The 15,798-nt window shown below is 54.2% G+C and overlaps 1 protein-coding gene across 3 annotated transcripts in view; it reads left to right on the top strand.

Moving 5' to 3' along the window:
- RAB11FIP4 (RAB11 family interacting protein 4) overlaps nt 1-11,393 on the top strand; it is a 135,876-nt gene extending 124,483 nt beyond the window's left edge. For all 3 annotated transcript variants that reach the window (XM_010342141.3, XM_039476438.2, XM_039476439.2), the window contains 5 exons: nt 428-509; nt 996-1,133; nt 1,210-1,368; nt 3,290-3,433; nt 4,583-11,393. In XM_010342141.3, coding sequence (XP_010340443.2) covers nt 428-509; nt 996-1,133; nt 1,210-1,368; nt 3,290-3,433; nt 4,583-4,699 — 640 coding nt within the window. In that variant the 3' untranslated portion in view covers nt 4,700-11,393. The remainder of the gene's footprint in view (nt 1-427; nt 510-995; nt 1,134-1,209; nt 1,369-3,289; nt 3,434-4,582) is intronic.
- Nucleotides 11,394-15,798: the final 4,405 nt, after the last annotated feature.

The raw sequence follows: 15,798 nt of genomic DNA, 5'->3' as shown, positions 1-15,798 counted from the left end.
CCTGGCCAACATGGCGAAACCCTGTCTCTATTAAAAATAAACAAAGTTAGTTAGGTGTGGTGATGCATGCCTGTAATCCTAGCTGTTCAGGAGGCTGAGGCATGAGCATCGCTTGTGCCAGGGAGGCAGAGAGGTTGCAGTGAGCCGGGATTGTGCCACTTTACTCCAGACCTGGCGACAGAGCAGGACTCTGTCTCAAAAAAAAGAAAAAGTAAGAATGATAACTTAGCGTCTTTATTGTTTTGCTTTGGCTGATGGGAAGCTCAAGGCTATATTGTTTTTTCACATAATTATTCGTATTCTTTCTTTCAGTTGGTTTCTGGTATCTTCCCTCTTGCAGGGAGCAGAGAATTGCTGCAGCCTGGCAAGCCCTTGTGAGATGGTCTCCATTCCAGGTCTCTGAGCTCTATCTTTCTCCTTTCCCCAGGGTGCAGCAGTTGGAGGAAGAAAATACAGAGCTTAGAACAACAGTGGCTCGGCTCAAGTCTCAAACAGAGAAACTGGATGAGGTGAGCAGCAGGTCCAGGCTTGGAGCCGAACCCACAGGGGCAGTGCTGGCCATCGGGGGCCTTCAGTTCATAGCTTCTGAAATTCTAAACAAATGCCCGTACCCACTAAGAGATTAGGGGAAAAAAAAAGTGAATAACGACTTGTGTTTCTGTATTTCTGATTTTCCAGATTTTCTACGGCAAATGTATTTATTTATACAATGGAGAAAAATTAGTCTTAAAAGAGAAAGAGCTTAGTTTCTCTTTGGGCAAACATCTTCAATTCAGGTTGCATCTAGCATTGTTGAAGGACTTCAGAGGGCTGAGGTTTTTAGCTGTGTAGAATCTTTAGGGCTCTGGCCCTTTCTGTAAACCAGGACTCAGGCCTCCCTCTAAGGGAGCTGGTTTCACTGTGCATCTGCCTCATGAGCATGGCTGACCAGCCCCCAGGGCATGGGCAGCCCTCTCTGGGAACTCTCCTCCCCTGACCGGGTCTCCCTTCTCCAGGAGCGGCAGCGCATGTCTGACCGTCTAGAGGACACCAGCCTGCGGCTCAAAGACGAGATGGACCTATACAAGCGCATGATGGACAAGCTGCGGCAGAACCGCCTCGAGTTCCAGAAGGAGCGGGAGGCAACGCAGGAGGTGGGTCCCAGGCCAGCAGGCCCCGGCGCTCCTTCCAGCGTCCCTGCTCCCGCCAACCTGCCTCTATCCCTCACAGCTCATCGAGGACCTGCGGAAGGAGCTGGAGCACCTGCAGATGGACAAGCTGGACTGCGAGCGGCTGGGCCGGGGGCGGAGTGCCTCCTCTGGCCTGGGCGAGTTCAGTGCCAGGGCCCGCGAGGTGGAGCTCGAGCACGAGGTTAAGCGGCTCAAGCAGGTGGGTCTAGCGGTCTGTGTCCGGTGGGGTGGGGTGGCCGGGTCAACCACATGGGTTTCCTGTGCAGGGTCCGTGGCAGGGGACCCCGGAGCTGTAGCAGCACTGCCTGTCTACTTCTTGACAACCCATCTGTCAGGTCTGGCTGTCCCATTTCACAGCTTAGGAATATCGATCGGAAGATCTCTTCTTTACGTCCATATAAAGAAACACACACTGCTCTCTGCCTTGGTGCTTGGGGTGGAGAATGAGCCTCTACCCAGCTGGAGTGTCGTGCTCGGAGGCACTGCGTTCTCCCAGGAGTAGACCCTGGGCCAAGGATCCTTTTTTTTTTTTTTTTTTTTTTTTTTTTTTTTTGAGACAGGATTTTACTCTGATACCCAGACTGGAGTGCTTTGGCACAATCGTAGATCACTGCAGCCTTGAATTCCTGGGCTCAGGTGACCCTCCTGCCTCAGTCTCCTGAGTACCTATGACTACAGGCATGCATCGCCATGCCCAGCTTTTTTTTTTTTTTTTTTTTTTTTTTTTTTTTTTTTGAGGCAGGGTCTTACTGTGTTGCCCAGGCTGGAGGGCAGTGGTGTGATCCTGTCTCACTGTGGCCTCAAATTCCTGGGCTCAAGCAGTTCTCCTACTTGAGCCTCTAAAGTAGCTAGGACCACAGGAGAGTACCACCACACCTGGCTAATTTATTATTTTCTTGTAGAGATGGAGTCTCCCTGTATTGCCCAGGCTTGAACTCCTGGGCTCAAGGGATCTCCCACTTGAGCCTTCCAAAGTGTTGGTATTACAGGCATGAGCCTCTGTGCCTAGCCAGAAGATTGCATTTCAAGGAGCACTCCCTTACCTGGAGACCCCCTGGTGGGGGAGTGGGATCAGGAGGAGGGGGGAGTGAGCAGGTGAGGGAGTGGATCTGGAGGAGAAGGGGGAGTGAGCAGGCGAGGGAGTGGATCCGAGGAGAGGGAGTGAGCAGGTGAGGGAGTGGATCCAAGGAGCGGGAGTGAGCAGGCGAGGGAGCGGATCCGAGGAGTGAGCAGGTGAGGAAGTGAGCAGGTGAGGGAGCGGATCCGAGGAGGCGGGGGAGTGAGCAGGCGAGGGAGTGAACAGGCGAGGGAGTGGATCCGAGGAGGGGGAGTGAGCAGGTGAGGGAGCGGATCTGAGGAGGGGGAGTGAGCAGGCGAGGGAGCGGATCTGGTGGCAGCCATGGGAGTGGTGCTGGGTGAAGTGTCAGCTCTGCCTGACCCTGCAGGTGGTAGGGTATGCAGCATAAATTTTTTTTCCGAATAGTTCCACTGGGCAAAGGTGCTGGTGCCTGTGTCCCCACAGAAGCCCTAAAACCCCAGCCTTACTCTGTCTTGGGGCCGGTACCCAGGGTCCCAGGTGTGAGTATTAGGGCTCTTTAGGCAAAAGCCAGAATGTGGGGCTGGTACGTGGGATCTAGGCGGTGCCACCTGTGCTCAGAGGAGAGGGAGTCCCTGGGATAACTCCAAGCAAGCAGGATTCGGAGCGTGGCTGCACAGGGAGCTGTTCTGCCTGCCCAGAGAGCCCCGAGCGTCACTTTCCTTCAGCAAGGGCCAGTGTTGGAGGCTGGGCTGTTGGGTGGGTTGTGTCCCAGTGCAGGGCCCCAGGAGGAAGGGGTGGCCAGGAGCCATGGCTGCCCTGAGCGGGGCTATAACTCCTCTGCAAACCCTGTGAACTCTCAGGACGCCGGGTCCCTGGACCCGGACCCGGACCCAGCCCTCCTACTCCCCAGCACCTGGCAAAGGCCACAGCCTCCCTGGTCTCTGGAACTGGCCGTGAGCGATGCGCTCCTGTGAGGATGTCGCTGGCGGCAGGTCGGGGACGGTGGATGTGGAGAAGTGGGTTCCAGTGGGCTGTGGGTGCCTCTTAGGGTTGATTGTCGATTTCGTCCTTCTCTCTGTAGGAGAATTATAAGCTGCGGGATCAGAACGATGACTTGAATGGACAGATCTTGAGTCTCAGCCTCTACGAAGCAAAAAACCTCTTTGCCGCCCAGACCAAAGCCCAGTCTCTGGCTGCAGAGATAGACACCGCCTCACGCGATGAGGTAACCTCGTCCACCGGCTCCTGCTCTGGGGCCTGGCCCCTCCTCTGTGATTCCTCCTCCCAGCCCCCACTTGTCCAGGGTGAGAAAACCCGACCAGGGCCTGGCAGAGAGTCCCATCGACAACTACCCCAGGTGACAGAGGGCAACGCTGTGAGCAGGGCAGGGGGCTGCCAGGGAAGTTGAGTCAGCTCCGAGTTCTGCCTGTGCTGGAAGGCGTGCAGGTTTGGACGAGAGTGGAGTGTGGGTCTTAGGTCTGCCGGAAAAGCGCCGACACCACCAGCTGAGTGTATCACCTGTGACCCCAGGTTAGGCTGCCGGTCATCCCCTCTTCCGGACCCAGAGGGGCAGGACCTGAGCATTACCCCGGCACCTGCTTCCGCGGTGTGTTTTCACTTCTCCCGACGAATCTGAAGCGTTAGGAACAGCTCCGTTTTCCAAGCCAGGAAGGTGGGCCCGGTACCTCCTGGCTAGGGAAGGAGAGGGACCCAGCTCTCTCCAGAGCCAAAGCCTGCCCTTCCTGCCACACCAGAGGGTGGTTAGGAAGAGTCAGGCCTCCAAAATGCCCCAGCTGCATTTTAATGTGAATTATGAGACACTCTGTCACTGAGACTTACCCCCTGGCCTGGGACACAGGGCGAAGAGCTGACCTCTGGCCTCAAGGAGCTCCCAGGTGAGCTGGGCCCAGCCCCAGGACAGAGCAGCATGTCAGCAGTGTTCTAAAGGACACCGCCCTGGAGAAGAGCAGCGTGGGGCTGCGGGTGGGAGGGTGTTCCAGGCAGGAGATAGCTGCCCTTTGGAGTCTTAGGGGGCCCTGGGACTTTGTCAGTCTTGATTTTAAATGACTTTGGCCAGTGCTGTCTGCTTTTACAAAAATTACCCACACCTGGCCCCCTCTACAACCTGATCACACTGGAATCTCCAGGGGTGAGGCCTGGCCACCGGCATCTGTCATACTCCCCAGGTGGGGCTGAGCCACTTCGCCTCTCGTCCTGGCATCCAAATGCTGAGGCTGTCCTGGGGCCCGCCTTGCCCAGGGTCTCTGATGCCCTCTGTCGTCAGGCACTGGCCTGCTCCAGGCCTGGGAATCCGAACTCTGCCTGCACCCCATCCCAGGCCCGTCCACTGACCTGTCTTTCCCATTCCCTTCAGCTAATGGAAGCCCTGAAGGAGCAGGAGGAGATCAACTTCCGGCTGAGGCAGTACATGGACAAGATCATCCTCGCCATCCTGGACCACAACCCCTCCATCCTCGAGATCAAACACTAAGGCATGGGGCTGGCTGCAGAGCAGCCTCAGGACCCTGGGACAAGGGGCGGACCCTGCTTGAGGATGCAGGCCTCAGCCAGGCCTCACACTCACACTGTAAATGTGTCTCTGGCCACCATGCGTTACGTGTACCCGTGTATATGTGGGGAGGCTGTGCGCGTGAGCGAGGGGTGAGTGGCCGTGGCCGTGGGCAGTGTCCACACGGTTAGCTGTGCATGCACTTTGTGGCCCCTTTTCAAGGGGCAGAGGGTACTGGAAGTGGGAGGGGGTGAGGTCTACTATCAGGAGTTACTGTAAAAACAAGAACTGGAAGCTCGTGTTTCCGGTACTGGGTAAAATGATTCTACCTCTGGGGATGAGGATTCACGTTCGCTCTCGTGCGATGGGCTCTTTCGCCGCACTCCTCGTCCCGCTGGGAGTGGGAGCAAAATCATGATCTTTCCCGGGAGTTTAAATTCCCCATATTTGTGTCCTCGCCAGCTCTTTGGCCACCTTTCAGACCCCACTGTTCAAGCAAAGAGAGGATGAAGGGGCATCTGGAGGGTCCACGAGATGGGATCCCCACCAAACACCATGGCCCCCAGCCGGCAGCCCTCTGTGATGTGTGCACAGAGTGAACAGGACTCAGGTGTCAGAGGAGGTGGTGCGGGCATCCTCATCCTGCAGAGTTCATGCACCCCTCGCCCGTGCTACCTACCTCCCACTTGCTGTTTTGGTTTGGTTTTTAAGACAATGAAGCAGTATTCACTGGGTGTAACAAGAAGGGATAAAAACGAAGGAGAAAAAGAGCGTTTGGGATGGAGTGTCTAAGGCAGGAGTTGACATCCGGCAACCAAAGAAATGGTTTTTTGGGAAGGAACGCAGCTCCCATCCTGGTCAGTTTCCTTCCCACAGCTGCATCTTAAGATGGATGCGTGGAGAGGCCGTCTGCCTGGCTCCCTGTCTTGATTCTCCACGCAGCCTGGTGATGACAGGCCTTGGGTTTGGATTTCAGAATCCGAGCTCCGGGTTCCACTTGTGTGGCAGCAACACTGCTTCGCTCCAGCGTGTAGGAACACACCTGTATTTGGTTCTCAGCACTGACAGGAGGCAGGTGGGAAAGTTGCGGGAAAACCTTAGTCTTCCATCCTCCAACCCGTGGTAGAAATTCACACCATGGATTTTTAATGGATCTTTTGTTCTAGGCAGCTGGGAGTAGACATGGTACTTAGAGTTTTCCAATCTCTCTCGATTTTATATGGCTTGTGATTCATTTTCTTAACCCAAATATATATAAACGTGTGTGGTCTTATTCTTTCCCCTGCAGTTTCATGTTTTCTTCAGCACATCTTATGGTATGAGAAGGAAGGTTTGGGCATGTTGGGATGGTCAGTGGAGGAGGAGATACAGAGAAGAGAAGGCAGTGAGGGTGAGGAGGGGATCTGGGGGCTTGGGTGTGACCCCTGCATGACAAAGGCAGGGCTGCGGCCAGGACCAGCCTTCATCCCATTCCATTCAATGTTTGCATTTGTTCGATCCTGCGGCTTCTTTTTAATCCTATGTTGGGGATTAGTTTCATGCTGCAAATAATGGGGTCGCATTGGTCTGACCCAGGACTTTGGAGCCACCCACACTGAGAAGACGGCTAGGCAGTCGGTCTTCTAGGAGTCTCTCGGCCCCTTAAGACGGGGTCTCCTTGGGCTCCCCCGAGGGTCTGCGAAGAGGCAGTGGAAGAAGGCAGGAGGAGGGGGTCTCTTGAGAATTTGCTGATAGGAAGGAATGGCCACTGAGGGAAGGAACAAGACAGATCCTGAGATGGCTTTGGTCTGGGTGTTAGGTCGGAGGGAGTATTGGTCCGTGGGGACCTTCCCCCAGGGATGACTGTTTTATTTGTAAACTGTTATCTGCTCTTTGGCTGCTTGGAATTTCAGAGAAGGCTGCACAGCCTGAGCTACACAGCCTGGAAAGAATCTCTGCCCCAGGAAGGCGGGAGGAAGCAGCTGGCAGCCTGCAGCGTGCTTCCGGCTCCTCCCTCTAGGGGGCGCCGTGGGAACAGGCTCCGGGAGGCAGCCTGAGTCCGAAAGTCCCCCTCCACCCCGCACCCCAACCTGGTGCAGCACCAGAGGGGCCTCTGGAACAGGGCTGGCTTTTAAACGAGGGGCTGAATTCCAGCTCACACACACCTCAAGTCCAACCTTACTTTCTTCAGCCAGAATACATTTCTTGTAAAGCCTGGCCTGTTGGCTTGGCTTTTAAAGATCATGTATGTTTGTAAAAATACCCTTATGGGCTCAAAAGCTAGCTTGAGGGGGCAGATGCCCTCGGGGTCCCAGCTCCACAGCCCCTGGCAGATCCCAGAGCCCTTGGTGGTAGAGATGGAGAGCCTGATCTGTTTCTGCCCTTACCCCTCAGTAGTGGGGCTGCAAAGTAGTAGACAGGATGCCCAGTTAAGTTTGAATTTCAGATGGACAAATAATTTTAGAATATGTTCCACCCAGTACTTGGGATGATGTTATTTTTAGAGAGAGGGTCTTGCTCTGTTGCCCAGGCAGGAGTGTAGTAGCAGTATGATCGCAGCTCACGATAACCTTGAATTCCCAGGCTCAAGAGATCCTCCTGCCTTAAATGCCCGAGTATCTGGGACTACAGGCGGGTACCGCCACACCCAGCTAATTTTTCTTATTTTTTTTGTAGAGACAGGATCTCACTGTGTTGTCTCACTAAAGCAGCTGGCCTCAAGTGATCCTTCCGCCTCAGCCTCCCAAAGCACTGGGATTATGGGCATGAGCCACCATGCCTGGCCAGGACATGTTTTAAATGGAGAATTTAAAAACTTCTCATGATTAGACTGAATCCTCAGATGTCCTGGTTTAGTTGTGAGTGTAGCCCAGGCATGGAAGTGTTTCAAGAGCTACTCAGGTGGTTCCAATTTAATTGGGTGTCCCACGTGGGTTTTGGTTTTGTTTTCTTGGTTGGTTGTTGCTAAACGTGGCAATCCTACTAAGTAGGGATTAGCAGCAATTTACCTGAAATTTAGAGGTGTTTTTTGGGTAGGGCAAGGGTTTCTGTAGTAGACTCAGATTTTACATGGCCCTGAGCTGCCCTTGCATTCAGTTGGAAGCCACACAAAATTAGCTGAACCAGGAGTGAGCTTTGTATACAGTATCTAGTAGGAAATGAAGTGCCTTCTGGTTCAGCTAGTCTCTGCGGTAAGAGGCTTTAAGAAATTTCTAGTAAAAAAATTTTTTCAGGCTGGGCGCGGTGGCTCACACCTGAAATCCCAGCACCTTGGGGGGCCGAGGCAGGCGGATCACCTGAGGTTGGGAGTTCCAGACCAGCCTCACCAACATGGAGAAACCCTGTCTCTACTAAAAATACAAAATTAGCCAGGCGTGCTGGCGTGTGCCTGTAATTGTAGCTAATCAGGAAGCTGAAGCAGGAGAATCGCTTGAACCTGGGAAGTGGAGGTTGTGGTGAGCCGAGATCGTGCCATTGCAATCCAGCCTGGGCAATAAGAGAGAAACTGTCTCAAAAAAAAAAAAAAAGTTTTTCTCTTTCAACTTTGAATTGGCCAGAGTTAACCTTAGGTTATTTTATTTTAAATTGGTAGATTTCTTTGAGAACTGTCACAGGGAAATTCCTTTTTGTGACTTTATTTCTGACCTATTGAAACACGAACAGGACAGGTGTGATGGCTCACTCCTGTAGTCCTAGCACTTGGGAGGCAGCGGCAGGCGCATCGCTCGAGCTCAGGAGTCCGAAACCAGCCTGAGCAACATTGTGATACCTCGTCTCTATCAAAAATAAAAAATAAAACACCAAGCTCAAGAACCTGCATGAAAGCCTGAAGCAGTGGGCTCAGCTTTAGCTGTGCATTGGAATCACCTGGGGAGATGTTTAAGCTGCTGATGCCTGGGCTGAACCCCCAGAGGTTCCCATTGAATTGGTGTGGGGTGTGGTCCAGGCATCCGGATGTGTAAAGACCTCCCCAGGTGGTGGTGATACGCAGCCCGAGGTTGAGACTCCCCCATCCTGGAAGTTCATTGGCCAGAGGTAGAGGAAACTGGTCGAAGTGGCTGCTGGGCTTGTCAAGCCAGGGCTGAATGACAGCGAGCTCTCCTGCTGGGAGGGTACCTTTTCCTGTTATGTTGTTGAATGGTCCTGGCCTGCAGGATGGGAGGCCAGATGCCTTCAAGGGCTGGTGGATCCAGCTGTTCTCACCAGCCTGGAGGTTAACAGACCAGAGTGTGTGGGCAGGACCTCAGCCTGGTGCCTCTGAAGTCAGTGGGTGGCACGCGTTGGGATATACTGGCTACAGACTCATTCCAAAGAGCAGGTAGAACAGAGTCAGCAGGAAACTGACAGGTGGGTGTGTCCCCCGGAAAGCAGCCTCCGAAACAGCTGCCACCTACTTACATAGCTGAGCAGGAGGAGATGCTGTCTTTGCGGGTCTTGCCTGTGGTCTGCTTCCTGACTGGGTTGGTGAGGGAGCCCCAGCTCTTTCCCTGTTAGCCAAACCAGCATCCCACTCACACAGCGGACACCCCAGGTGCTAGTCCACTGGTGCTGGTGGTCCCGAGGGGCACAAGCACAGGATCTTGCTTCCAATGAGGACTTAGCAGAAGCCTCCAGGGGCCGGGTGAAATTGGGAGAAATGAAGCCCTCTTTCTGTGCGCTATATGTATGTGTGTGAGGTTAACGCATTAGCAAATTTAAACTTAAAACTAACTCTAGGCTGGGAACGGTGGCTCATGCCTGTAATCCCAGCTCTTTGAGAGGCCAAGGTGGGTGGATTGCCTGAGCTCAGGAGTTCAAGACCAGCCTGGACAACATGGTGAAACTCTGTTTATTTTTAAAAATATGATTATGAAGCCGAAGGCTGTGAAGTGAAAAAAAAAAATCGTACCAGGAAAGTCCTGCATGGTCACCATGCCAAGAAAATGACTTTGGTTGCCTGGTAGATCCACAGTGACACTTTCTTAAGGACTGCCGTCGTGGATTCTAGATTGAGGAAAGGGACCACCTAGGACTCAGCTCTTGTATTCGCCACAGTCCTTTCTCCCAGACTCTGGCCCTCCTTTTGGAACCTAGGGAATCCCCTCCAGGGTGATGTTGCTGGCTGTTAAGACTGAGGCCTGCTGTGCCAAGGGGCCTCAAGTTAGAAGGGCTGTGCCTTCAGTGGATGACTGAGCCCTGATCCTAGGGACCCGCTGGGTCCTGACTTCCTGCCCTGAGCACACACATGAAGGGAGGAAGCAGCAGAGGCTGGAACCAAGAGCCTGCCCTCCCTGCACGGCAGGACCGCACCAAGGCCCTCTGCCATATTCTCTGCTGCCCACCGGAGAAAATAGGCTGCTTTCTAGAAAGATTTGTTTCTAAAAGTGTAGACCCAGGGGAAGCATAATGCCACCATGCTCACCAGGCGAGGTTTCCCGTAGGACCTTCATGCCCCGACCTCGTAGGTTGCTCCTCTTCCCATCTGTTAAGGTAGAGATGTCTGCTCTGGGGCCACCAGCTGCGGATGTCACCCAGGCCATGTCTCCTGCAGAATCCAAGTGCTGTTGTCCCAGGGAGACCCTGCCCCCTGCCGGGGCACACCTGCTTTGCTGTGCTGCACAGCCTGTTTTCCTCTGCATGGTTTGGGGTCTTTGTCCTTGTGCCTTTTCTTCCCCGTCGCCACTGTACAGGATTTTCCACATCGCCCACTGCCTCCTTCCTACATCGTCTCGTCTCCCTGGCCTTCCCTGGGCCCTGTAAATGTGTACTTTATCCACGTGCCTCCCCTCTGTGAGGCCAGCTGTCCCCGGCAGGTTTATCCGCAAGGATCAGGCCCCGCTTACCCTCACTCAGCCTGTAGACTGGGTAACTTCGTGCAGAATCTTTCATTACCGTCTTAAGCATGAGGGGCTTGGACCCACTGAGTCCCTCCTCCAGCCTGCAGCTAGTTTAGGAGGCTTGCATTCCAGAAAAGTGCAAGTTTATGTAAAGCAGCTTCTCCCACAAAGCTCTTCCTACACTGATAGTGATGTCGGGCTGAGCGTCACTCATTAACCTGGGGCTCTGGTCTCAGCAGGGATGTCACAGGCCTGTGGCTGCTCTGTGCGTGCACTGTCTCTGCCCCTGAAGGAAGCCCTGTCAGTGGTTCCTGGTGTACAGCCTTGGTTCTGTGTTGAGGCCACCACATCTGGGTCTAGAACAGCTGTGGGCCCCAATTGGGCAGAAGGAAGAGGTGTTTAGCTGCTACCCCTGCCTGCTGTGAACACCTGCCCCACCCTTGTCTACTGAGGTGCTCAGACCAGAGTGCCATTAAATACCCAACAGATGTCAGGGAGCAGACGATGCGTTGCGGAAGGGGCCCCCTTCCAGCTCCTCCCACTTTCTTGGCTGGTCTTCTGGGGCCTTTGTGGAATGAACGCCACACGTGGCCTCATGCCCAAGGGTTTGTTGGATGGCTCTGATTCTGTGGGATTCAACTTGAGTTTTTTGCCCCAGGAGACTCTGTCTGGAAACAGGCTTAGCTTTAGGGCTGGGATGGGACCTGCCCTGTGGGCCCCAGGGTGGGGACAGTGGGGGGTGAGGCCCTGAGGCTGGCCAGGGTCCAGGCTTTTTGCCCAGCCTGCTTCTACCCTAAAAGGAACAGGCTCTAGGTGGCAGGCTCCTCCCAGGGAGCTGTACTGTACAGACCAAGGTGTAAATAAACAGTTGACTCTTCTCACCCGACTGAACCGTGAGTTTGTGTGGTTAGGGGAGGGTGGGCAGAGGAGAACTGGTTCCAGGGCTCACAGGGACAGATGGTGTCCCATACAAAGAGCAGCCCCCCATCCCCAACCAAGTTTGTGGTTCCCAGGGTGTCTGGTGCCAGCCCCAGGGGCAGGGTGGAGTGGGGGTGGTGTCATCCTCCAGTCCCTGGGGAGAAGACGTGGATCCCAGCAGCCTCTGTAATGCCACCATTCTAGCCACAGGGCTATAATGTTTGGAAACTGTGTCCTCTGTGTGACCATGTTCTTTCCCACTGAGGTCTTCCTAGGGGTCCAGTGGGGTCCCGGTGCCATGCTTCCTCCATGTCCGCCACTGTGGCTCCCTAGGGTGACGGCCCGGTGCCTCCGCTCAGGCCTGGCTTTGGACTGGCCAGTGCTGGTCTCTGCCACACCGTCAAGTCCCAAAGTGGTCCCCAGTTGAGTCACCCAGACCCCTGGATTCCTGACCTCTGTCTGCCCCTTCCTCTATTATGGGATTCCAGGCATGGAAGCGGCTTCACAGGTGGCCCAGGCTGTCCACCTCCCAATGCAGGCCCTGGTGCCATGTGTCCCCCAGGGAGGGGAGACAGCTTCCCACTCACTGGACTTACACAGCCTCCTGGCTCAGGGGGCACCACCTCCAAATTCTGGGAGTGTTGCATCATCTTAGCTGTTTATTGCCTCCTTCCTTTTTTTTTTTTAAGATGGAGTCATGCTCTACTGTCCAGACTGGAGTGCAGTCGCACAATCCCGGCTGACTGAAACCTCTGCCTCCCAGGATCAAGAGATTCTCCTGTCTCAGCCTCCCAAGTAGCTGGGATTACAGGCACGCACCACCACACCCGGCTAAGTTTTCTATTTTTAGTAGAGACGGGGTTTCACCATGTTGGCCAGACTGGTTTCGAACTCTTGAGCTCAAGTGATCTGCCCACCTTGGCCTCCCAAAGTGCTGGGATTACAGGTGTGAGCTACTGTACCTAGCCAGTTCCCTCCTTCCTCCTAATATGCCTTCTCTCCTTCCTAACTAGGCTGCCAGATTTGGCAAGTAAAAATATGGGATGCAGCCGGGCATGCATCATGCCCATTACAGTGGCTCACGCCTGTAATCTCAGCACTTTGGGAGGCTGAGGTGGGTGGATTACCTGAGGTCAGGAGTTTGGGACCAGCCTGGCCAACATGATGAAACCCCATCTCTACTAAAAATACAAAAAATCAGCTGGGCATGGTGGCAGGTGCCTGTAATCCCAGCTACTTGGGAGGCTAGGGCAGGAGGATCACTTGAACCCAGGAGGTGGAGGTTGTGGTGAGCCGAGATCGCGACATTGCACTCCAGCCTGGGCAACAAGAGTGAAACTCCATCTCAAAAAAAAAAAAAAAAAAAAAAAGAATACAGGATGCCCAGTTAAACTTGAGTTTCAGGTAAGTAATCCAATGAGCATCTTTACTTGATTACAAACGGGGTTTTTACATTGCAAAGATCCTATTTCCAAAATAAGCTTGCCAAGGCACTGGGAATTAGGACTTCCACGTATCTTTTGGGGGGGACACAATTCAACTCATAACACCTATCGAAGGAGGTCCTTAGGATTGCCTCAGTTTACCACCTTGGAGAGGGGGAGTGAGCACTGCTGTATGTACAGGCTGCACCCTCTGCACAGGTGTGTTCCCCATCCACTCATTTTGGAGAACATTTCCTTACGATCCTATTAAAAAATGATGTCATCCCCGTGCCCCCTTGAGGTCATAGCACCTGCAAAGGTGTCTCATTGTTGGGTTCCATCGACTCACCAGGCCCTCAGTTAGAGGGCCCTTGAGGGTCATCTGCTAGGCCCAAGCCAAAGCACAGAAATCACAACCCACCAGCGTCGTCTACCGAGCAACACTGTGTGTGCCAACTGGGAACTGGCACAGGCAAGGCCTCTGCCCTGTGAGGTCCCCACGCTCCTGGGGGAGGGGAGAGACAACTGATCTCCAGGGTGATGAGTAGTACCAAGAGGAGGGTATGGGGAGCTTCGGGAGCTGGGGGCAAGTGGATTGAACCCACTCGGGCATCAGGTATGGCTCCTCCCAAGGAAGGGGCCTTTCAGCAGAGCCCCGAAGGACTGTAGGATCTAAATTGCCATGGGGAGGAGACCTGAAGGAAGCACAGCCCTGTCAGGGTACTATGGCTGGGAGGTGGGCAGAGAGAGGGACTGGGGAGGGCTGGAGTCTAGCCAGGCGGGATAAAGAATCTGGGGGCCAAGGGTGGATCTATTGCATTCACCCACTAAGCACATGTTTCACCAGCACCTATCAGATGCTGGCTGCAGGGGAGTGCTGGGCTCATGGCACTCTAGGGAGCCTCTAGAATGTACAAGAGAGGTTCTGAAAACCACCCCACCCCAGCAATTCTGATTCCATTGGTGGAGAGTGGGGCTCGGACACTGGGATGTGTTTTAAAGCTCCCAGGTGATTCTAATATGTAGCCAATGGTGAGAATCACGAGGTGTAAAAAGGGCATCTAGACTCACCTGAAGAGACTTCAACTGAGGCTTGGAGGAGGAGAGGCTGGTAAGGGAGATAGGAGGGCAGGGCGGAAGCAGGAGAGGGAACACCAGGTGCCAAGGCCAGCTAGCTCCACGGCGAGCGGGGCTGTGGGGACTACACTGAAGGATTTTAAGCCAGGAGGTAGCCTGGTCAGGTCAGTTTCAGAGTGGGGTGGCAAGAGGGTGAGGGCAGCCTGGATTGGGGTGTGCCTTAGCTGGGCCTGACCTGAGAGAACACACAGGTTGGGAGGCTTACACAGACACTTATTTTCCCACAGTTCTGGGAGCTGGCAGTCCAATCTCGAGGTGCCAACAGGGCTGGGTTCTGTGAGGCCTCTCTCCCCGGCCTCACTGGCCACATGTCACCTGCGATTCAAACCCAGGCAGCAGGGGAGAAGGATCATCTCAGAGCAGGACTTGACTGACTTGGTCAGAGAGTGGACTGCTCAGATGGGGTGGGGTCACTGCAGACTGGGAAGGTTGAGGGAACAGGCAGGATGCATGCTGAGCCCTGGAGCGTGGGTCTCCTCTCCAGGAACAAGGGGTTGTCACTCGGGCAGGACTGGAGCAGAGCCAGGAGGCGGGACCTGCAGCCCTGCTCACTACTGCGTGGGGCAGAAGAGAGGACCAGGAACAGGGGGCGCTTCACTCTGACTCAGCCGGGCTGGCTGGACTGTGCCTTAAAGTGGGCTGAGGGGGTCAATGCTGCACCAAGTCCACTAGGGGCGCTTGTGGGCTCTGGGGCCCCGGACCTCCGGAGCAGGCTTGAAGCCAGCCCTTCCTGGAACTAAGGAGGTGGCTGGAATTGGGCTGCAGGAAGTTTCCCTTACTCTCCTGCCACCCCTGGTTCAGGTCCGGCTCTCACTTCAAACCCCAAGCTCCATGCTGTGACTTTGATATCAGGCTTTGTCGGGCTCCGTATTGGCGTGGCCTCTGGGTTTAAAAAGGTGCTGGAGTTTCTGAAAGGTGCAAACCGGGGGCACAGAGGTGCTGACATTATGAGTCTGTTTCCTACAGCCTGATAGACGGCACCAAGCCCACAAGAGCTTGTGGACGCTCGGCCCTTGCTTTCTAGCCCAACTGGCCCCTCCGGGGAGAAATGCCTTTTCCAGCTCTGCCACCACTTGGCCATGGTTTCAGGGTTGGCTTTCTCAGCTTTCCCAGGTCAGCCCCTGACCAAAAGTTGGACTTTGCCAAACTGGCAGAGTCTGGGCCAGACCCTCGGACCTGAGTTTTGTGGTTGAGGGGCTATGAGTGTGGGCTCTGAGGGCCATCGGGGCTGGAAGGAGCGTGGAAGAGTATCTGGTCCGAACTGTCCTGCTAGCGAGGCCTCAAGATGAGCCCACTTTTTGAGGTGGGGCAGAGACAAAGGAGACCCACTTCGTATCTCTTTACATCTTTGTAAAGATTGAACCCAGCCCGCCCCAGGACTGAGTCCAATTCGTGTCTGTGCCCAAAGTCATAGAGCCAGTGAATGAAGTTTATTCTTCATCTCTTTTAATCTGGGCTAACTCTGCGACTCCTTTGATGAACAGATGCAAAAATGCATCACTTGAGGCAAAAGAGACATTCTGGGACTTTTTTTTTTTTTTTTTTTTTTGAGAGTCTCGCTCTGTCGCCCAGGCTGGAGTATAGTGGCACGATCTCAGTTCACTGTAACCTCTGCCTCTTGGGTTCAAGTGATTCTCCTATCTCAGCCTCCCAAGTAGCTGGGATTACAGGCACACACCGCCATGCCCAGCTAATTTTTTGTATTTTAGTAGAGACAGAGTTTCACCATGTTGCCCAGGCTAGTCTCAAACTCCTGAACTCATGCAATTCACCTACCTCGGCCTCCCAATGTGCTAGGATTACAGGC

Source organism: Saimiri boliviensis, chromosome 17 (genome assembly GCF_048565385.1).
Source record: "Saimiri boliviensis isolate mSaiBol1 chromosome 17, mSaiBol1.pri, whole genome shotgun sequence".
In the NCBI taxonomy this organism is placed as follows: Eukaryota; Metazoa; Chordata; class Mammalia; order Primates; family Cebidae; genus Saimiri; species Saimiri boliviensis.
The sequence above is the reverse complement of the archived record's forward strand: the minus strand, read 5'-3'. Positions and strand labels throughout refer to the sequence as shown.